The 22,953-nt window shown below is 43.0% G+C and overlaps 1 protein-coding gene across 1 annotated transcript; it reads right to left on the minus strand.

Annotated features, from left to right (window-relative positions):
- Positions 1-1,271: 1,271 nt before the first annotated feature.
- HS6ST3 (heparan sulfate 6-O-sulfotransferase 3) lies at positions 1,272-2,011 on the minus strand. The gene has a single exon (XM_044437889.1). It carries the CDS (start codon positions 1,997-1,999, stop codon positions 1,313-1,315), a length of 687 nt encoding a protein of 228 aa, XP_044293824.1. The 5' UTR covers positions 2,000-2,011; the 3' UTR covers positions 1,272-1,312.
- Between the last annotated feature and the right edge of the window lie 20,942 nt (positions 2,012-22,953).

Genomic DNA, 22,953 nt, shown 5'->3' on the forward strand with positions numbered 1-22,953 from the left:
TCTCCTGTAAATGCTTTGGGATTTCCTTGCCCAAATTTCTAGTTTTGCCATAAATGCTAGAATTTTGTTACCAAACCCCACATTTTTATCTGAAATTCAAGAAATTCAGCTTGTAAATATGTACATGAGCTTTAGGTTTCCATTGCTGGTCACTGTTAAAGAATCCCCTGGTGATGCATTATGAAAGAATCAGGGTCAGGATAATGGGGACACACCAACACTGCAACCTCTTGTGGTTTCCCCACATTTGGGACCTGCATGCTTTTAGGGAGTTGTCTGGAAGGGAAACATGAGAAGCTCTGTACAGAAATCAGGAAATTATACACGGTTCAGTGCTTTACTGTCCTGTTATCTGACTAGGCCTTTTAGGGGCCCTCCCTTATAGAATCACCTCAAGGAAAAAATATCAAGACACCCAGTGCAGTTTCCCGTATTTTATACTTCCAAAATCCTTATGTACACTTAGGACTTTTAAAGTTCGTTACTGTGCCAGTCTGTCTGGTTTAGCTTAAAAGAAAAAGATCATCCCTGGCAAATTGGTTTATAGAACGGAAATCACAAAGGGGCAATTTCTGGGTGACAACAGCTCATGGGTTAAACAAACTATGGGCTGTCAGGGACAAGCAGAGTTCACTGCTTCCTCTGACCACCATTGCTACAGCTTCAGATGACATGTTCAACAACCTACGAACAAGCCATGAACAAAAAATGATAGGTTGTTGAGTAAATATTGTACTGCTTAAGTGTACCGCTTTAATGTATTATTGTATTTCTATGGAATAGGTACTTCTTTTTTTCTATTGTAAGATGCCCAGAGAGCCCTATGGGCTAAGGGGCAGCATCCAAATAAAATTAAAAGTTGAAGTGGTGGTGACATGGGAGACAATATACTTGCCCGCTCCTGCTTGTGCACGAGAAGCCATGGCTTGTTCAAATCATGGGTTGCTCTTATGTGTGAACCAGGACACTCTAGCATGGTTTTTTTCTTTCTTAATTAGGAAAACCCTGGACACCAAGGAAAGAACAATGCACGGTAGGGAAAACCTTTCACAGGTAGCTTATTTTGAATAGAGAATTATGCAGCAGCCAATTGAATCACACTGACTAATGAGTCCTGAAAAGTACAATATGTAGTTTTCTTCACCGACAAAATCTATAAAAACTTAAAATGATGAAGGGTGACTGAGCGACTCTGTTTCATTTATCAAAATAACAGGAATTCTACATATCGATTCACCATGGTATATTTCAGTTCAACCAAGTATTGTGTGTGTGTGTTCATCCACCTATGCAGCACCCACACAAGGACAATTCACCATCGTTCCACTTGACTGTTATAATCCTCAGTCACAGCCATTTCTTCCATTTCTTCCTTTTGCCACTCGTGGCCCTTCTGCTCATGCAGCATTTTTCGTTCCTCCCGTCGTTTTTGGCGGTTTCGTTCGTGCTCTTCTTCCTTCGCGTACTGAAAGCGCTGCAGAAATAGGTCTTTAGCGTATTCATATAGCTGCATATCCAGGAAGTTCAGTTCTTCTATGTGCTTCCGGACTGACTCACTGATATCCACGTTAGAGGCTCGGGTGATATTATACTGAGTGAAAGGTGAAATAAACTGCAGATTAAATGTTCTCTCAAAGAGATACTGTGTTTTTCTCTGAAATTCGGTGAGTCCAAAGAAGGCCATGTTTTTCAGATTGTTCTTGGCGCTTTGGAGGAGAATCGTATTTCTTTCACTCTCGTTCATAAAGGTCAAATTGTAACATCCCACCAGGCTGAGATCGGCCAGCATGCGCACCTGGCGGTTGCTGGCCAGGTTGTGGCTGCAGTTCATGAACTCTTGCAAGCTGACCCCGGACCAGTCGTCTCCCAGGTAGCACATCGGCAGCTCCTCTGGCGTGGGGCTCCTCCCATCGCACATGTGAAGAGAAGTTTTCCAGGTTGCACCTCTTTGGACATGTTTCCATTCACTCAAGTAACGCGACACTGGGTCCCTTAACATTGTGATGTAGTAGAAGTTCCTGAAAGATTTAAAGGGACATATTAGCAGAGAGTTGTCCATTGTTTTGTTCCACATTAGATTATTGGGTCATTCTGGCTCAGACAACCTGTCCTAAAGGAATACTGATTTTGGCTAGAGATTTCTGATATGTACACCTTTATAAGATCCAAATTAGACGTGATAGTGTGAGGTTACTGAGAGTGGGCATCTTTTTTGAGGTTTCATAGCATAATGGCAAACACCTACCCCAAAATTTGAGCATGAAGGTTGTGCTTACATGATATAAATGTTGCTTGTGCATGTGAAAGAGGGAACATGGGGGATACAGGAATCAACTTCTTGTAACAAATATTTTGGAAATTCTCATCTAGCTTTTAATGTCCAAGCTGGGACAAAGTTCTAGTCACAGTCCTAGTTCATGACACATTTGTTTTCATGATTGTCTGCCTGATCTTAGGTTCTGTCTTTCCTAAATAAATCTCAGTGTAGGAAAGGAATATGTGTTTTTGTATTACTTTATTCAGAAGCTCTTGCATCCAGAACCTACAGCAACCTAAACAAATGACAGATTTAATATACTGTAGCAAACAGCAGAAGTAAAGAGTACAAATTGGAATGCTGTTGGGGTAAATAAGAAATGTATCATCATGTGTTGGATCTCTGTGAAGATGCTATCATGTTTAACCTGTCTCACAATAAAGCACGCATAACCATTAAACCTTCTCTAAATCTTTCAATAGTTGCAGAATATGAAAAACTGGCGTACTACTGACAAATAGCTACAGATGGCCACAAATACTAAATCGTAGGCCCCTATTTCATGGTTCCCAATCATCTTTTCCTACCCATATATTTGCTTGGGGGCACAGACTACTTTGAAAAAGAAATCTAGATTAAATCAGCTCAAATTCAAGCATTCGGCATAAATGTAGTTTTGGGATGCACCACCTGTGCCTGAAAGTTGTCTACTAACAGAAAAAGCCGTTTGTGTGAATTGCTCCAATCCTTCTCCATCAATACCCCTTTCGCAAAATCACACAACCAGAGAACTTTCTTTCACGATGTAGTATACAAACGTGAACTCCAGGAGAGGAAAGTGCCCATTCGGGCAACTTGGTTAGTGATCTAAGCCAGGTTTTTTAGGCTGCAATCCTGCAGACACTTACTTGTTTTTAAGTATAAATAAGAATAAACCCAACAAATAGTGTCAGCTTACATTAGTGGCACACTGTGTCAGGTCACATGCTAGTAATACAATGGTATAGAGTATCATTGTATAGAGACCACCAGTTTTTCCACTGGAACAATTACAGTGGTACCTTGGCTCATGAACATAATATGTTCCGCAATTCTGGTCACGAGCCAAATTGGTCGCGAGCCAAGTCAAATTTCCCCATAAGGTTCAATGTAAATAAGGCTAATTCATTCTGTAAATATTTTTATCACAAAAATTTGAAACAAAATAACAAAGAGCAAAAAAGAAATAAAGTACGGTACAGTAGAGAACACTAACCTAGGTGGGGGGGTATTGTTTGGAGGGAGAGTCCAAAGGATAATCATGCGATAGCAATTATGCTCGGGGGCGGGGAGGGAGATGGCCATGATCACGATCGTGCTCAGCGTGGGAAAGACGGATGCAATGGCAATCATGCTCGTGTGGAAACGTGTCCACGATCGTGGTCATCACCCGATGCGGAGTTCGCGAACTGAGGCAAATTCTTCTGAAATTTCTGCTCATGACCCAATTTGGTCATGAACTGAAGCCTTTGTGAGCCGAGGTACCACTGTACTTCTGAGTAGACACACATATTGGAGTTCCATAGTTACTCCAGTAGTTTAACCAGCAAAGAAAGAAAACTTGTGGCAGACGTGGGTCTCAGATGAATCTGAGAGATCTTTTGTACCTATTTTAAGGACACAAAGAATAATAATGCCAGGGAGGCATTACTAGAAGGAAGAAACAGCCAATCCCTCCAACTGGCTGCTGCTTGAGAACCCACGAAGAGCCGTGTCAGATCAAAGCAAGGCTGCTTCCGCTGCATGGCCTGTTCTCACAGCGGCCGGCCAACTGCTCAGAGGAAACCGATGGCATGCGTGCAACAGCATCCTTCCACCCATGTGCCCCAGCCACTGGTGCAAACATGCATACTGCCTCTGAGGCTGGAAGTGGCATGCTGCCATCCAGACTTGTAGCCACGGATAGCTTTCTCCTCCATGAAGGTGCCCAATCCCCCTTTAAAGCCATCCAAACTGGTGGCCATATATTGTGGAAATGAATTTCGTAGTTTAAGAATGTTCTGTGTGAACAATGACCACCTTTTATCTGACCTGACTCTCCCACTATTTGGTTTTATAAGATGGCCCCACGATCTAGTTTCATGAGAAAGGGAGAATATTGTCTCCTTATCCACTTTCTCCATACCATGCATATTTGTACAACCGGCTACAATGCCTCCCTTTATTTGCTCTGTTTTCTAAGCTATACAATCCCAGCTCTTGTAACCTTTCCTTGCTGGGGAATTGCTCTAGTCCCTGGATCTGCACTCTTTCCAGCAAAGCAACATAGTTTTAGGGCAGTGAATACAAGTTTAGCCTTCCAAGTGTGCTAACACCATACATTTGTGTAACAGCAGCATGGTATTGGCAGTTGCTTTTCTAATCACCCAGCATGGGACTTAACTTTTTCACACAAACTGCACACTGTCTTGTCATTTTCCTTGTGCAATACACAACATCCCCAAGGCTCAGATCCCATCCGTAGATATGTGAAGCTGGGCTCTTCTTGCCCCAATCTGCTTCACTTCACACATCTTTACTCTAGGTACAGAAAGATCCAGAGAGAAGTCGAGGCTGCTTTTCTTCCTTGCAGACAATACTTGGAAGGATGCTTTAGTTACAGATTTCCAAAGTTGTGGCTAAGCTTTGTAGAATTTTTTTCTGCTTACTTCTTACAAAATCCTTTAATGGTTTTATTTGTCAGTGTTTATAATTAGATCACAATGTATTGTTTTTAGTCAATTAGTTTTTAGTTAACTCAAGCATGTAAACAACAAGAATCAGCCCAGAAATCCTGTCTTCTTTTTAAAAGTTGCATGCTCTTTCACGTCCAGAGAGGTAGCTCTTGCAGCAAAAACAAATGGAAGAATCATGGCACTGTGAAGACTAACACGTATGTTCTTAGTGACTATAGTCCAGTTCATCAGATACACAGACTGTTAATAATCATCCATGCATTTGGTGAAGCATCCTTAAAGTTCTTGGAAACTTCAATCATTCAGAATACATCGGTTAGTCCTTAAGTGTCACAAGACAATCTCCTGAGGTTGTTTTATGAGACTATTGTTTCTTTATTTATTTTTGTCAGCCACTTTGTACCAATTAATAGGCTACAAATTTAATAAAGCCTTACAAATTGTAACAGAAATAAATTATAGTGCAACACTGTTTCTAAAAACTCTTTTGCACTTTGTTTTTTATGCAGATGGTGAACTCTGCATACACTAGCCCATTAGTGAGATGTAAAAGCAGTTATCTATGCATGCTACCATAGTGACTCACAACTCTGAAATAATGTATAAAATGGTCCTGGCAACAGAAAACTCTGCAAGTCTTGTGGGTTTTTAAGAATTTGTGGATTATACAAGAAGGAGGGAGAGGGAGAGGTGGGGAGAGAGAGAGATGCAAAGGGCCAAGCCTTACAAAAACTAGACAGCAAAGAAGGAAACTTCTAATTAAGAGCGCAATTTCTTGCATGCAGCTAAGTATAGCACACTCGAGGGAGTCTGTTAACTCCTCTTAAAGCATCAATTTTTGGCAAAAATTGCAAATGATACCACACTACTGGCAGAGAGCAGCAATGAAGTGAAACGACCCCTGATGAAAGTGAACGAAGGAAGTGCAAAAGCAGGACTGCAGCTGAATAGTGAGAAAACAAAAATCCTGACTACAGAAGAAGTAAAGAACTTGACTGCCCACAATGGAGAAATTAAAATTGTGAAAGTTTTAGCATGTCTTGGCTTATGTCATCAATTCAAACAGAGACTGCCGCCAAGAAAGTGGAAGAAAACTGACACATAGAAGGGCAGTGATAAAGGAATTAGGAAAGATAATCAAGTATAAGGATGTTTCACTGGAATTCAAGGCCAATACCATCCACACAATGGTATGCATGACCACTGTGTGAAACCTGATCAGTGAAGAAAGCTGATAGGGAAAGTGATGCATTCGAAACATGGTGCTTGAGGAGAGTCTAGCAAATACCCTGGGCTGACAGAAAGACTAACAAGTGGGTCCGAACCCTGAGCCAGAAGTTGCTCTGGAAGCAAAAATAAGGAAACGGAGGCTGTCGTACTTTGGGCATGTCATGAGAAGGCAAGACTCACTGGAGAAGACACGAATGCTAGGGTAAGTTGCAGGAAAAGGAGAAAAGGAAGACCAACTATGACACTGCAAGAGCAAGGACAGGGCAGTTTGAAGACAGAGGTCAGAGATGACTTGACAGCATGCAGCAATAACGATGCCAAACAAGAAAGAAAGGAAATTCACACAAAATTCAAGAAAATCCACACAAAAACTTCATGCAACAGTTAACTTATTTGTACTACTATGGAAAAGTTGAGAGAGAGAGAGAGAGAGAGAGAGAGAGAGAGAGAGAGAGAGAGAGAGAGAGAGAGAGAGAGAGAGAGAGAGAGATCCAAAGGCATGGCTAGAAGGGAGTCTATTTATTCCACTTTTGTGTTGGTTTTTATTTGATTGACTTCTGCTAAGATAGTACTGTCATGGGAAAATACAGCACCAACTTGTGATAAATGAATAACACATTTTGTTGCATGTAGTAACAATGTCCAAAGTAACTAAACACACTGCTTAAAGATATTTTAATTTAGAGGATTTGTTTTTCAAACAAATATATTTTGGTCTTTTGGGAACTAGAGAACGCTGTAAATTCATATGCGGTGTGCTTTGAAATGTTACTTTCTATTAAAGGAGAAAAAAGAGAGATTCTAGAAGACTGCAATTCTTATTTCATATGCAAACATGGTTGCCATGCTGAACTCAGTGCGAGCTTGGTCTGTATCAGGGCGGCCATCTTGTGAGCCTTCAGGCATTTTGCCCTACAGCTCCCATTAGCTACAGCCAGATTCGCAAAAGGTAAGGAACGATGTAGGTCAAAATATCTGGAAAGCGGCAAGTTGCCCACCCAGGTTCATCAACGAACAAACCAAGTTTCCCTTTAGGAAAGCATCACACAACAGGAAGCACAAGTATGTGCTAAGATTACCACCTTTTCACTTCAACCATTGTGGTTCTAAGGCATTGCCCAGGAGTCAAAAGAAAGAAAATAAATAAATAAACAAACAAACATTCTGTTCAGCTTGTGGATGTTGCTGGACAGCAGAGTGGATGAAGTCATAACTTGAGATCTAACATAGGGTAACCGCGTAAGAATATGTGTGTGAGCTACAGTGAGAATGGGGAATGACCTTGTAATCACCTTGTAATTAGGCCATTGACAGAATAATTTATAGAGGTAGAATACTTGGTTGCTAAGGAAGATAAAATAGACACTGATCACTTATTACTGCCTGTCTGGAATGTGAAAGATGTTTAAATGGTTCCTATAATCACTTCCGCATTTTAGTTCCTGTCCTGAGAAGCTGTATTTCCTATTCATGCATAATCCATGTTAATTTGCTTGGATATGAAATAAAATCGAATATCCTTAAAACAGTCTCTCCTGAGTTCCTCAGTACTGAACAGATTATTCAGCAGACACTTGCCCAAAATTACTGAGCTCAAGGAAAAATAATTGAGTAGAGCCAAGAAAAAGTTCACAGATGAAGTTAACACAATGGGCCAGTACAAAAATCGATACCCGCCCAAGTCATCTTTCCTCAGACACAGATTAATAAATGATGAACCTCTCACCTCTGCTTCATGGATATCACGCTTTAGATTCCTCCAGACAACCTTCGGCTTGTTTTTGCAAGGCCTGCCTGACAGTAGGGAGCCAAGGGCGACATTGGGAAGGGGATCTGCTCTAGCAAGGACTACCAGGAAGAAACCACAAGGCGCTCTCATCCGGTACGCGTGTTCTTGCCTAATTAGCAGACTCACACACCATGTGACCCATGAAGTCGGAGGCTGTTCCCCGGCATGAACGGGGGCCTGCCAAGTGCCTGACGACCCTCCTGCTGTGGCAGATTCAGGAAGGCAGAACAAGCCAGGTGCTTTGCCAAGCCTCCAGGGGGCATCTGTGTGACGGGTAATTAGAACTGCACCACTAGCTGCCACGAAGGTGTGCACAAGTAGCCGTCTCCTTAATCTCGCTCTTCTTTGGTGAGTGAGACCTGTGGGACTGCAGCTCAAAGGTTTAGTTGGTTTTCTTCAGCAGAAAGGCATCGCAAGGACGCTTCAACATGCAATTTTCCCAGCACCAAAACATATTTACACATTTTAATTGGAACATCTTTTTCTCCATCCGACATGTCTCGGCACTGAAATAGGCCTGCACCTAAACTATTTTCAAGAAACATTTACACATTTCAGCATGATTTCAGAACCATCCATATGGCACGTACATTATGGATCTCGCTGAACATACAATCTCGCTCCAACGCATGATGCCTAGTAAGGTTGTTCCATTACCGCACATTAATGATGTGTGAGGCAGGTGCGACTTCTTTAGAGCCTTTTCAAAGAGGCTATAGCCCTGTTCAATCGATCCTGCACTTATTAATTGGTCTTGGCTGATAACTGAGGTAGCAGGAAGTGAAGCAGAACCAAACTCTGCCCCGAAAAGGTTGAGATTAAGAAGCAGACCTTCTGCATGGGGGATCTGGCTTCTGGAAAGATATTTTACACTGACACTTTCTTCAGCAATTTACCAATGTATAGATAAATAAGTCCCAAAGATGCTGAAATGCTTCAACATATACTTTAGGGAGAAGTATTAGTCAAGAACAAATGTATTTATGTTCTCCAATATTATATATTTATGATACTTTGATGTCATCTTTTTGATGCTCAGAACAGTACACACGATTCCGCCCTTGTATGGTAACAACATCCCTGCAAGGCAGCTTAGATTTAGAAAAACAGTGGCTGGTTAAAAGCCATCTAGTCAGTTTCATGGTTTAGTGGGAATGTATTGCTTGGTGTCTCCAGTTACAGTCCAACATTCTAGCTATTACATTACATAGCATTTGCTGAAGAAGATGCTAACATAGAGGAAAATAGGAATATATGATGGCTTCTGTAAGTAATGAAAAATCGCTGCTCATACTTTATGTCAAACATTGCAGTTACCAAAATTTGATTGATGATTACCTGCAATCTGTAAACATCCTTTTCACTTCACAAACTTTAAAGAAACAAGTGGCGAATCTATTAATCACTAGCATTAAAATACATGGAAGTCTAGTTTAACTGTTCAATGGAAACATGAAAGTAAAATATTCAAATAGCACTAGGGAACTCCAACAGGGAACAACTGTTATTGTTGTGGAAGGAAAGTTTGGGTACTTCGGCAATCTTTTCTCTTTGTTCCATCACTTTTCACAGAAAATCGAGTCGATATCCTGGTGCAATAACTGAATTCCAGTATGTTTGCATTGTTCTCGTCCGATCTGTGGGTATTCCCCAACACACACCCACAAAATATATGTAATGCCAACCTATTTACTAAGCAAAGGTAATTGACTACCAAGGCTTCTCAGTGTAACCGCCTTTAATTAAAAGTTACAGTTTGCAGTTTCTGAGCATTTTCTAGCTTCCTTTTCAATATCACCGAGGGATTTGTGATGAATTGCCCTTTGTCAGCCTCTGTAAAGAAAACCAACTTCAATTTTAAGAAATAAAAAGGGAAAAAAGAATGTAGGGAAACTAGCAATTAGCTTCTACAACTACCTTGCCCTCATTGGGAACATAAAATTGATTAAGGGCAGGATACAATTTATCACTAATTCTCGAACTGTACTAAAAAAGAAGCAAGAAAATGCCCCACGCCTGCAAATGGAAAACTTTTAATTAACATTGGAAAGGGGCTTTGAGGAAGGCACATATTTCTGAGAAAGTATTACAGAGCAAATATGTTGCTGAATCATAGAGTGCTGTTATGTGCTGTATGGGGCCTTCTTTTCAATCCCATTTGTGACTGCAATCCCATTTTAATCCATAATCTTATTGTGGTCAGTGATTACTTCAGTAGGGCTAAATAGCTCAAGTATGGAACACCAAGTGAGCATTAGGGGCAGTTCAGAAATTTTGTGTGTCACTACTGAGATTACTACTAAATACAGATAGATGGTGCCTCCATTAACTGTTGCCCAGAAATTCCCCCATCCTGCATACATATCACATTCCTCTTTATTTTAATTCACTTGGTTTATGTACCATGTGTGCACACAATTTATGCCCATCAAACAAAGGAGCTGCTCAGAGCATCTTTCAGATCAGGAAAACTCTGGTCTGAAGGCACATAAGGCGCCCACCATGTTGAAGCTAAGCAGGTCCAGGTCTGGCCTGAGCTTGGAGGGGAGACCACCTGGGAACCGCATGTGGCCACCTGGAGTTCCACAATTGGAAGAAGCTGGGATAGAAATAAATTAAATAAAAAAATAGGAGCATTCATTCAAGCACATGTATGCCGGTAAAAGCAGCAGCAAAGGCGCAGACACATAGAAGAAACTAGACGTAGGTAAATCGAATTAAATAAAAGCTGAACCAAGTGCTTGTTTAAAGAAACAGTCTTTAAACACACATAAAAAGAAAGAGGCCTAACTCTTGGGGCAGGAAGCTCTATCTATGGGACCTGGCCCTTGAGAAGTCCTGCTTGCGTGTTGCCAACCACCATGCTTCTGGAAGAAACAACATACTGAAGAGGTGCGTAATACTTGAGGTTAAAGATGGGCGAGTCTGCACAAGGGGGCCTCATGAGGGAGCTGATTCCATACCACTCAGGGCAGGGTTTGGGCATCTTAAGGTTTCTCAGTGGTTTTCAGATACGGCCCACACAAAATGCATTAGCTCATTGTGAGTGCCACTTTGCTTCTGTTCACTTAACTTTTGTGCCGCAATAAACATATTTTCCATCCACAGAGTGCCGAGTATCTTGTGTACATCAGGTGGTAACAGTGCCGATTAAAACCATTTCAGTTACAGGATGTAACACAACAAAATGTGGAAAGGGGGATGAAGAATTCTGCAAAGCACTGTAATATACATAAAACTGTGACCAGGCCTAACCATCCCAGGACGTGTTAGTGGGCATATTAGCCAAAGCTGGATAAAACCACTCCTACCCGGCTGCAGCTAATATGTGAATAACAGGGTTTATTTATTTATTGAAAACATCTATATGCTGCCTATTGCGCCAAATGGAGGGAGCAGCAGCTGAGAAGAGGCTCTTCCTAGCAACCATCCCTCTTACTTCCCTAAGGGATGGCTCATGCAAGATCTCAAAGGCCAGGTAGGCATATACAGGTGTAGGCACTCCTTAAGGTCTAACCAGGGTCTAAGCCGTTTAGGGCTTTATATGTCAACACAAGCACCTTGAGTCTTGGAGAAACACCATGCTATGAACCTGGCTTTTAAAGGAAAACACTATTCCATCCCAAACAGGCTGACATCCTATCCCAGTACCAGAAGGCTTCCTAGCCAATAGCACCTCTTTTTCTCCAAATTAGCATCCATCTGCTCAGCTGTAAAATCCAAGTCTAGCTATATACAGCTTGATGAGTGGGAGTCGATATCAGCTGAGACAAGTCTGTACCTGCCATGATGGGCATGAAATTCTAGACTTATTCCAGGACCTTGGCATGATCATGAAAGTCCTGCAACATCTGTAGCTTGGGGGGTCTCCAAAACCCATGCTAGAGATTACTCCAGCTGGCTTAGACAGGGAGACTCTTGGCCAACAGAAGGAGGACACACCAGTCCAATCCCTGTCGAATTCTAGATACCCAATATCAATAACCAACACGCAAGGCTGTTGAGCAGGACACCTGGAAGGGGGATAGATCCATGGTTCATCACCACAGCCTTGCCCCTCTGTCCCTTAAGAACCCTTTAAGCACTGGCCATTGCTGGATTTTGGAACCTGGCAGTCAAAGCAGGATGAGATTCACGCCACCTGCTGCAATGATTTCCCTACTGTGTCCATCCACGTTTCTGCAATACATGCTGTATCCGCTTACTCATCCCAGCTCAAGTCCTGGATGGCTTGCGACTATGAAGCTGCTGCCCAGGTTCGGACAAAACAGGGAACCTCCTGCTGGCAGCTGGATACTGCAAATGCTGAGCCAGGCACTGCAAGCCATCATAGCTTAACTAAGCCATGGTTGGCTGCAGCCTTTGTGTGAACCAGTCCACAGTGCCAATGCTAAAAGAGCCATTGAAATGTGCACTCCAATGCCAGACCAACATATTGCCATTCAGAAACTTCATCACACATTAGTTATCCATCACTGGGTACCCAAACTGTGCATCTGGGGCAATGAAAACACCGTTCCTGCTCAGAGGCTGCAATCTCACCATTGAAGGGTGCTAGAGGTTTGTGTGAATGGAGCTGCAATGTACACCTACTGTATGTTCTGTAAATTTAAATAAGCACAAGTATTACAAACAAGGAACAAGGGGGGTACTTGTAACGGAGGTCAGTGGGAAGGAAAGCAACAGTAAACTTTTGCGTTGATTAATATTTCATCTGCTGCCATCACATGTAGAGAGCACAGTATTTTCCAATGTTCTGCACATGCTGAAGTGGATCCCCTAGGCTGAAAAGTGAGATGCTCGTAAACTTTAACAATACCGTAATTAGAAATAATATTTGGGAGCTGCTAGTATTAGTTATTAAAGAAAGGTCATGCACCCTTCTGACATTTGATTTTCATGTATTACCCAACTTAGAAAATGTATTAATTCAACTTCCAGTGTATTGCAGTGTAGATAAACAAGGAACTTTATTTAAGAACAAGGGTAAATCCAAAAACATTCATTCAGTGCTCTCTTTGGCCCTTCCTAGAACTAGTGAAGAAACAGATTCACCCCTACAATAAAATTTATATTACTGGAATTGCTACCCAGACTGACTTTGGACACTTTAATTTCGTTGCTCCGAAGATGTATCAATAGAAATGGATCCACCATGCAATTTATATGGAGTTATGAATAAAGCATTCAAAGAAAACGGTACAGCCTGGAGGGAAGTTCTGAGACGGATTATGGTTAATGAGTCACACATTCACCTGAAGATACCAAGCAAAGCAGGATGAATCTATAATGACACATTGTTCCTTCCTACTGAGCTGATTCTTGCCCCAGGTGTATTATAAATGAAAGTGAAAATTCTTGTGCCCCGGCACACACATCCAAAATGCTCCTTGTCATACTTGAGTTGCCGACCAAAATAAATGAAAAAAATCTGTACGTCTTAAGACCAAATAGATTCTCACTGTATTGGCATTTGGAATGGAAATGCTTTAATTAGCAGAAGATGACCATCTGGCTTCAAAAGAAAGTAATTTATTTGTTCTTATTATAACCATCCCCTCATATTAAACTCTGCTGCTCTTTAGACAATTCCACCGTCATATTATGTACCTGTATCACACACCAACTCCCATTTCCTACGCTCCCGTGACTTTACCTGGCAGAACATTCCCCCCGCCCCCGCTCACCTTGTTTTATTGGGGAAAGAACTATGTGAAAGAACGCAGTTGTGCTCTCAGAGGGTCAGAACACCATAAAATGGTAAAATGTCAGATAGATTGTTTGTAGTCAAGGGGTCAGTTGGGAGCTTATTTGCTGAGATGGATGGCCCTTGCGAAATAAAAGGACAGCGAGACCTCAGCAGATGAAACAATGATAAAGACATATGAGGCAGAAGGAAAGGACGTCCAGGGTTTCTTGCTGGAAGCTGCCAGCAGGGCAAAAGACTAACTACTGCCATACCATAGCAGTCGGTTCCTTCGGCTGGAAGAGGTGCTGCGTGCAAGATCACGGCTTCGTTCCACACACTGCCAGTAATTTTGTGAGCGAAACTGAAACAGGACCCTCACCAATGGGGGAAAAGATCCAGGAGGGCAGAAACGCAGGTGAAGATGACACTACTAGAGTTTGGATTCAGAAGAGAAAATGCGCAGGGTTGGATTCATGAAAATATTGGGGGAATCACTATCATTTATTCCAGTTATGAAGTATTCCAACGTTTATTCCATATATATCCCATTTCTTAATACAAATATACACAAAGCAGAGTCTTATGATTACTTTATATGATGTATTTTATCAGTATGGGATGCAGGTGGCGCAGTGGTTTAGGCTGCTGTGCTGGTGGGCTGGTTGACTGAAAGGTTGCTGGTTCAAATCTGCACAACGGGGTGAGTTCCCGTTGCTCCGCCCCAGCTCCTGCCCACCTTGCAGTTCGAAAGCATGCAAATGCAAGTAGATAAAAAGGTACCACTTTGGTGGGCAGGTAACAGCGTTCCGTGCACTTCGGTATTTAGCCATGCCGGCCACATGACCACGGAGACTGTCTGGGACAAATGCTGGCTCCCTCGGCTAGGAAACGGAGATGAGCACCGCCCCCTAGAGTCAGACATGACTGGATGTAACGTCAAGGGGAAACCTTCACCTTTACCTTTATTTTATCATTATTTTAACATACTTTGTGAACTGTTGTTCTTCTGTGCTGCACCCCAACTATGGCACGTGCACCCCAATTGACTACAGCTGTTCCCAGGCTCTGGACCTTTGGAAGGGTGAAAATGTTTTCAGTTTGGCCTTTCAAAATATTAATGTGCTTGTTTTACTCGCTTTAAGGTTTTGTTGATTAAAATGGTTCCAAACCACCCTGATGGTTGTTTAGCAGACAAAGAGGTATATAAATGTTAAGAAAAAAAAATGTCATAGTATTAAACAGTATGAAATGGGCCTGGAGGACCAAAAATGTCACATTCTACCCAGCTACCTCCCAAGGATGTCGAAGTGGTCAGTCCCCAGACAGGTCCAGAAACCAGACTGAAATAGATCTAACTATTTACTTTTATCCAGGGGAATGTGGAGATATTATTATTTATTTACTTACAAGATTTCTAAGCCATCCTTGAGAAAGGAAGCTTACAGAAAACTCATACAAGATATACCCAGTTAAATATAGCAAATGTTAACAGCTTGACTACATGACCCCAAAAGGCAGTTTTGACTGAGAATTATTGCTTTAATAGTTTACAGCTTGAGATATTTAAACTATAATGATTCTAGTTTAAATCCAACCTTGGTCAAAAGTTAGATTTCTTCAGAAGAGATCTAATGAAGGCCTCTTTGTAAGAATTATGCAGTTTCTCAAAAAGGCATTAACTGACGCTAAGGATGTGTCAGGAATAGTTAGTGGCATACAAGTATATAAATAAATAAATCTGACAGGGAGTATCAATCCAACAGATGTTCGGACATATGGCTCCTGGCTTCTGGTTCACCAGCCCTGCACAGGTAGCAAGTTACTATGGTGCGACTTGATCTAGCTCATGGACTTCCAACTCTAAGACAGCCTGTGATTCGCACAGCAAAAAAGGAAATGTTTATAAAGGCAGCCAATTTTGCACAGATCATCACTCATAAAGCATATCGTCCAGAGGGGGAAGTCCACAGAATGAAGCTTGATGCAGCATCATTTGATCGCTAGGATGTTAGCACATCCGTAACGGAGACCCTGATCAGCTGCTTGACGTGCCTACTTAAGCCAGCCAAGTCAGGTAACATTCATGTACAAGCTCATTTCTCCAGGTATCCTTCCAGTTCATATCCTCAGACTGAACTAGCTCCCAGCCTTCCCTTAACAATCTCACCAGCAGTGGAGAAGGTGGTGCACTAACAGAAATATTATTCTGTCTCCAGAGAAACATTATTGCGTCTCCAGAGCAAGACACAAGCACTCAAAATGTATCTCACTGCCAGAGAGAACATGTGGAAATAGAGATGGAACAGAACCACATCTCCGCAACAACTGAGTTCAGGCTGATGCTCAGAAACAGGAAATTCTGAATGCTCAGAAATGTGTAGAACCCAAATTTGGCAGGCACTTGAACCCAGACCCCAGTTCTATCACCCTGGAGATGTGGTAGACAGGAGTAAATACTTGGTGAAAAGAACCTCTTCCAATGCCTATTCTCCTGTGGTTATAAAGCTCAGGAGTTAAGTCCTGATTCAGACCTGAGCTTGAGCCTGAGGTTGGAACTACTGCTTAGTAGTAAAAGACCTGTGTTAGTCATGAGCCGTTTCAAGACTAAAGCATGTTAGGTTCATCAGACACTTCACAATAAATTATAACAAAAGAATCCTGGGCTGTGCAAATGTAAGTTATGCATTTTTAAATTCTTAAACTGAGCACATTAGTATTTATTATTAATGTGAACTACTTCAACTGCTAAAAAAATCCATTAAGTTGGTGTACAATTTAAAACAATAAAACCTTGAAACAATAAAAACAAGAGCATTAAAACCAAAACAGCTACATATTTTAAAAATTAAATTTAAAAGATTTTAAATACTTTCTCTTAGGTTTTCTTTCCTTAAGAGAAAATTTGAAAGAACTGTTTGGAATTCAGACTGGGGGAAATAAGCAGCACATCTGGAGATCATGTCCTTCTGAAACTCATGTAATTGTGAGATTTTTAAATGTGGAGAAGGTAATATTATTAACCGCCCCAGTGAGGCGTCTTCCCAATCACTCAAGGCAATTCAGCTTGTCTGATCATTAAGAGAAGGCAGTGCCTTTCTTTCAGCTGACCTTTCTTTCCTCTTATCTAGATTTGCTTTCATTATAAGATAGGACTTCATGCCCTTACTAGACAGAAGGCTGAAAAATTGCCTTTTTAAAGGGTCCATTGCCACCGTGCCTCCCTTTGCTGCTTAATGTGCTCTGCTGAACACCTTTCGAGCATACGTCTGACCTCTGAGCTTTGTGGCTGCCGGAGATGGGCCAGGACATTCTGCTTCCCGAGGTAAAGGACAAAACGGTCCCCTCAGAGAAGCTGACCGGACTAGCAGCCAGGCCTCACCTGCCCTGCCAACAGAACGCACCTTGGGTCACCTAGCGGGAGGCCGAGCAGCACAAGCCTCCTGTTGCTCGGGGCGGGAGGCCCCACCAGCCCCACCGTGGAGGCGGATACACAAGCATCCTCCAGGCCTCACCTGCGTGGGAAGGAGGGTGAGCCACCAAGGTGTGTCTCTGCCACAGTTAAGGGAACGTGAGCGGCCGCTGCCGCTGATGGATAATGGGAGCGCTTGACCTGCCCTCTCACCTGCCCCCGTCGGGATTAGGGACTGGGGAGCATGGAGGCTTCTCACCCTTGCTGCCAGGAGTTAGGCATACGGGAGAGCCAGAGGTGGCCCCAGTTAGAGGGAGCTGTGGGCACCAGCCCTCCATGGACATCCCCCCTTTTGAAAATAAGTGGCTCTGTTTTGCCGAGCCATGAATGGCTCCTCTGCCAAGGTGACTTGGGGTGCTACTGGAGGAACGCACGCCAGGAAAGCAGCAGCTTCAGATTCACCACTGAGCATGGGACAACTCTTGCACAGGCTTCGAGGATTCCTGCTGCTCCAGGACCTTCCAGGACCTGGTATGGAAAGGTCCCGAGTCCGGCCGCTGGCCAGTGCCAGGCAGCGCTAGCACCCAGCCTCAGGGTGGAGGCGCCACCAACATGGGCTCAGCTCAGGGTGAGCTGGAGAAGAGGCCTTCTGGTGAGATGCAGGCAAGAGGTGCCGCAGCCTGCCTGTCACCTGTGCACATGTTACCTGTGGGCGGCCTGTGCTTCTGTGCTCCAAAGGCTGCTTTTCTGTGTGCCTCTAAAAGTTCTCCTTCATATTTTAAATATTACCATGTGTTTGTGATCATTATTACGGCTTGTCGTTTGTGTGAGTGTAAGAGAGAGCGTGGCAGTGTGAGTGGGTGGCTGAAAATGGGGAGGGCCTGTATGTTTGCAAAAGGTTCAGTTCCCAGGCGACAGATGCATCATTGCTGACATACCAAGAGATGCCCACAGAGCAATGCAGTCCTCACCTCTCACCGTCTCTAACCCTTCCCACTGCTTCTGGGGGATGCTCCGGGATGAATGGCCAAAGGCATGGATTTGTGAATGGCCGCAGAACGCCCCTGTGTTGCAAAGGCTGCTTTGAAGTGGATTTATGGTCGTCGCTGTTGTTACGGCTGCATGGATGCTGCCTTCCCACTCGTCACCTCAGAGTCACTGATCCTCAGTGGAACGGGAGCTAGAAGAGGAGGGAGAATGCCGCCCACAGGAGTTCCCTGCAATTTCCTCACCCTCCTCTTCATGCTTTGGGCCTCACTGGCCTTTGCTATGAGATGCGTGGCTGATTCTTCTGCCTCTCAGGACCCCTCGGCCTTGTCTCTCCTGACCACCAGCTTCCCCCACCTCCACATTTTCCTTGGTATGTTGCTCTGTGGGTTCCTTCCTCAGAGCGGGGCCTGAGTGGAGATGGCCCCGGAGGCGGCTTGTGCCATGGCGCCCCTTCCCCAGCAGTGCCTTGCTCCAAGGAAGGACTCCTCAAAGCGAGGTGGTATGAGTTAATTTATGCCCTCGCGTGTCTACGTTTGCTGTGATGTGCATCCAGCAATGTACCGTTATTGCAAACACAAATGTGGCTTGTCCTTTTAATCGGGGTATGAGAAAAGACAGCACTTTGGGCATGCTCCACCTTTGCTTTAAATGGCCACTTAGAACATTATTTTCCCCCCTTTCAATTTTGCTTCTTATTGTTTTGGCAGCTGTCATCAGTGGAGCCAGGTAAGTAGGATAAATGGCTTATTTGCAGAACAGATGCCAGAGCCGTGGTAAATAGACCTTCAAAACCAGGCAGCAAGTGCAGTTTCCTCCCCTGATCAAATTCTCTTCCTTTAATCTCTCTAATTCAGTCACAGGAGCTCTTCCTTAAGTTCTGCTTTCTCCAATGAAATCTCTGTGGAATTTTGCTTTCTTTTTGCTGCAATGCATTCTGAAGCATTCCAGTGATTCCACATAATTAATACTGCAATTAACAATAAAAATACAAAGTAATTGGAATCTCCTTGAGAAACCAATTTGTTCTCTTTGAAGTGCTTGAAGTTACTTTGATGTAACAGGATGTCCTTAAACTTTCAAAGCTTCTTTTCAACATACGCACCCTATAGCCATGTGTGTCCTATGGTAATTGCAGATCCTGTACACCCTTAAGATAAAAAGATTCCCCCCACCCCTGGACTCGCGGAGGGAATGCCAACTGCTGTTTGCCTCCTCTCAAGTGGCTATGGAGCCAGCCATCTGGGGTGGCTACTTCTGTGGGCAGATAAAAAGCTGGATTATTTCATGCACTTTGCATGGGGCTGCCCTTGAAGACTGTTCAGAAGCTGCAGCTGGTGCAGAAAGGCTCCAGTCCCAATGAAAGCAAAGCTCCACCTGTAAAGCTTCACGTGGCTTCGGGCCACGATGCCTGTTGGAGTGCCTCCCCTGACCACGATCTACCAAGCACCACACTCAACCTGTGAGGCCTTCCTTGGAGTGTGAACTCCAAGGGAAGTCAGGATGGTGACCACTCGGGGAGGACTTTCTTGGTGGTGGCCCCCATCTATGGAATATCCTCCCCTCTGGGGTCCAGCTGGCACCAAATTTGTCAATTTCTGGCCCCAGGTTATGAGGGCCCTCTTTTTTGAGGCTTTTAAGAACTAACTCAACCACCAGGGTTTTGAGAGGAATCACCAAGTGTTTCACAGCGTTACTCTTGTCATTCCGTGTTATTATCTGTTTTTATTATCTGTTTGTAGCTATTTAAAACTTTTCAATATTTTTTCTGATTTTACGGTTTTTATTGTACTTTTATCATCTGTTGTTTATGGACTGTGTAAACCACCCAGAGAGCTTTGGCGGTGGGGCAGAATAGAAATGAGAGAGAGAGAGGGAGAGAGAAAGAAGCGACAGAAGCATGTACCTGCATTCTGTTTCAGAAGAACCACCACAGTGAGAGGACGGGGAGACAGGTGTAGGATCAGCTTGTGCCAAAGGAACCTGCAAGGATCTCTTCCAGGTGTGAGAGTCACTAAAGGTAAAGTGTGAAGGAGCACATGAAGTACAAACACTTATGCATACCGAAATTTCCACCCTGTCTTCATGTAACAAAGGAAAATCACAGCACAACCTAACACTGCATTAATTAAAAGGACAAGAAGAATGCAATGGAGAGCTCCTTCACAGTACAGCAAGCAGCTGTACCATGGCAGCTTTCACGCTACGACTCCAACTGCAAGGTGGTGACGGGAAAGAAACCTGTCATTCACTCAGCTCCCTCCGTGTTTGGGGCAGCTCTGAGGAACTGGTCGCCTGTGATCATTTTCTGTAAGCTAGAAAATGCTTCAGTAGAAACAGGAGATTTCTATGCTGCAACAGAGTCCTTCCTACTGTAATCCTGCATTTATTTTATTTATTTAAAGTTTTTATATACATGCAAGAGCTCTGCCAACCTTTTTATTTAAAAGCTTATATAATGTTTAGGAGAAGGGTGGGCTGACATGAGTTTTGTTTGGTCTATTTAAAAAATGGTTAGAAAATGAAAATCCCTGTCTAAATTTACGACATCTCTTATAATTAAAATACAACTAAACTATAATGCCCAGTGCACACTCTTGCAGGGCCAAATTTGCTATATTATACTATTTGGCTGTTCAACTTAGATTTCCTGCAGAGCGGATGTAACCCTCCTGAGAGAGTCAGCATCATCCACAGGACAACAGGCAGTGGGAAACTACACTGTTGATACCCTGATAGCATTCAGACATTGTTTAGCTTTGGAGACTTTATTCTTAGCTGTGAATGCCGCAGGGGGATCGGGTGGGGAGTGGCTTCCGATCTGCCTCTCCTTGCATCAGTCCTGTGCTACCCAGAGCCTGCACTACATAATGGTTCTCAAGACTTCTGGCCTTCGATGCAGCCAACATACAGCAACTTTTTGACTTACCTGATAAAGTAGGCCATGCAAATGCTCTGAAAGAGCTGAGCCAATGGTGCTGTCTTTTTATCAGTATCTGCAACTGTGTCACTTTCTTAGTCTAAACGCAGTCAAGTGCCCACTTACTTTTCTTAAATACTTTATAAAAGCTACTGTTACTTCAGAAACAGGTTTGATAAAATCTATGTATTAAATCCGCCAAGTGCCACTATCAGAAGACAGACTAGAATGTGATTGACAGCATCTCTGAACTTCTTTGCAGCTTTATCTATCAACACTAATATAAAGGAAGTGCAATACGGAGTTCTCAGGAGCTGGTTTAGTACTTCTGCAAGGTTTCGCTGATTACATTGCAGCAAGAGTCAATATTGTTGGAAGGGGAACTTTGGTGCAAACATTCACGTTTGGTGGGAATGTTCAACAGTGCAGCAGCATCAGAGCAAAGAAACGCTGGACCACTAGTAACATCGCTGGACCACTGGTAACTCCTAATCCTTAAACCTATGTGTCTCCGTCAATTTGCATCTAACGGCCCTGATTTCGTACACAAACAGTTTCATAACCAATGGTGTGCTGTGGCCAAATGATGCAAAGAAAGCATTTGGAAGTTCCCAGAGCAGCCAACAGAATAGCAGTGATTTAATAAAATCTGAGAGGCTATGACTAGGGATATTCTAACACAGCAAGTGCTACAGGGAAGGTATCATAATTTCTAGCTATTTCCTAAGTTGGAGACTTCCAAACTTTTAATCAAATTCCAACCAAGTACAGCTACACCCCCACACCCACACCTGCATGCACTTCTTACATATGCTGTATAACTTGCATTTCCATTTTTATTAGATTTTTGTATTAGATAGTGAAGTCCTCTTGAGCTGTTTTAAGGGAGATGCTCCACTATTAATGACAGACTAAGAATTATAATGAGTGCATGTCATGGTTTCTTTAGTGATCTTGTTACACTATTCATGGGTACTTTCCTTCTTTTTGTTGCCTATAAATTTATTTCAAAATAAAATTCCATGAAAGAAGTACCATGCATGATCAGACTAAAGTCTAACATTCTTAGTAAAAAGCCCAGCAGTAAGAGAACAAGAAGGTTGGATGGTGCCTTGAAAGTAATCTGGTCCAGGCCTCTGCTTGATGTAGAAGATCCAAAGCTGCCCAGCCTTTGTTTGAAGATGTCCAGAGAGTAAGAACTTACCAGCCTTCCACACCACCAAGATGTTTCTCTTATTTTTAAGCTCCTCCTGTAACTCAAGCTCACTATTCCTGCGGTAGAGAACAAGTCTTTGTCCTCTTTTGCCCTTTCGAGTGTGAGGTGATCCATGAGAACAGGTGAGGGAAAACCATGCTCTCTGCCTAATTTCATGCACTCCTACGCAAACAAGCAGTTTGTACCTATGAGGAGGATGATTTGTTCGATGGGAAGCCTGCAGGACTGGGAGAAAGAGGTGCCAAAAAGACAAGGAAAAAGGGTGACTCCACTCATTTCTGCATTCGGCACACTACTGTTGGCATGAAAACGTCCAGTGGATTGCACTGGGCCGAGCCCCAGTTAGTTAGGAGGATCATCATAACGCTTCTGGGAACTCCTGATGGCCGTTTCATGGAAGAATCATCCTACATCAGTCACAGGGATTTAGGATTCCTCTTCCATTTGTCAAAATCCCTAATGCTCCTTTAATCCTTTTCTCACCATGGAAAATCCATTAGGGAGGGAAATATGGAAAAGATGCACAAATGTTATCTCACTGCTAGTTCTCTGTCTGGAAACACTGCATGTTTAGTCAAAGCAAGTTAGGGTTCAGGCAAAGAGACTGAAAGTACAAACAGGAGGTGCACATCTTGGTCCACCAAAAAACAACAGTAACAACAACAGCATATCTCTTTGTGTTCATGGTACATTTATCAGAACATCACATTGGGTAAGTTTATAGAACTATAACTCCAAAACC

The sequence above is a fragment of the Varanus komodoensis genome, unplaced genomic scaffold, assembly GCF_004798865.1.
Source record: "Varanus komodoensis strain SLA01 unplaced genomic scaffold, ASM479886v1 scaffold31, whole genome shotgun sequence".
Lineage (NCBI taxonomy): Eukaryota > Metazoa > Chordata > Lepidosauria > Squamata > Varanidae > Varanus > Varanus komodoensis.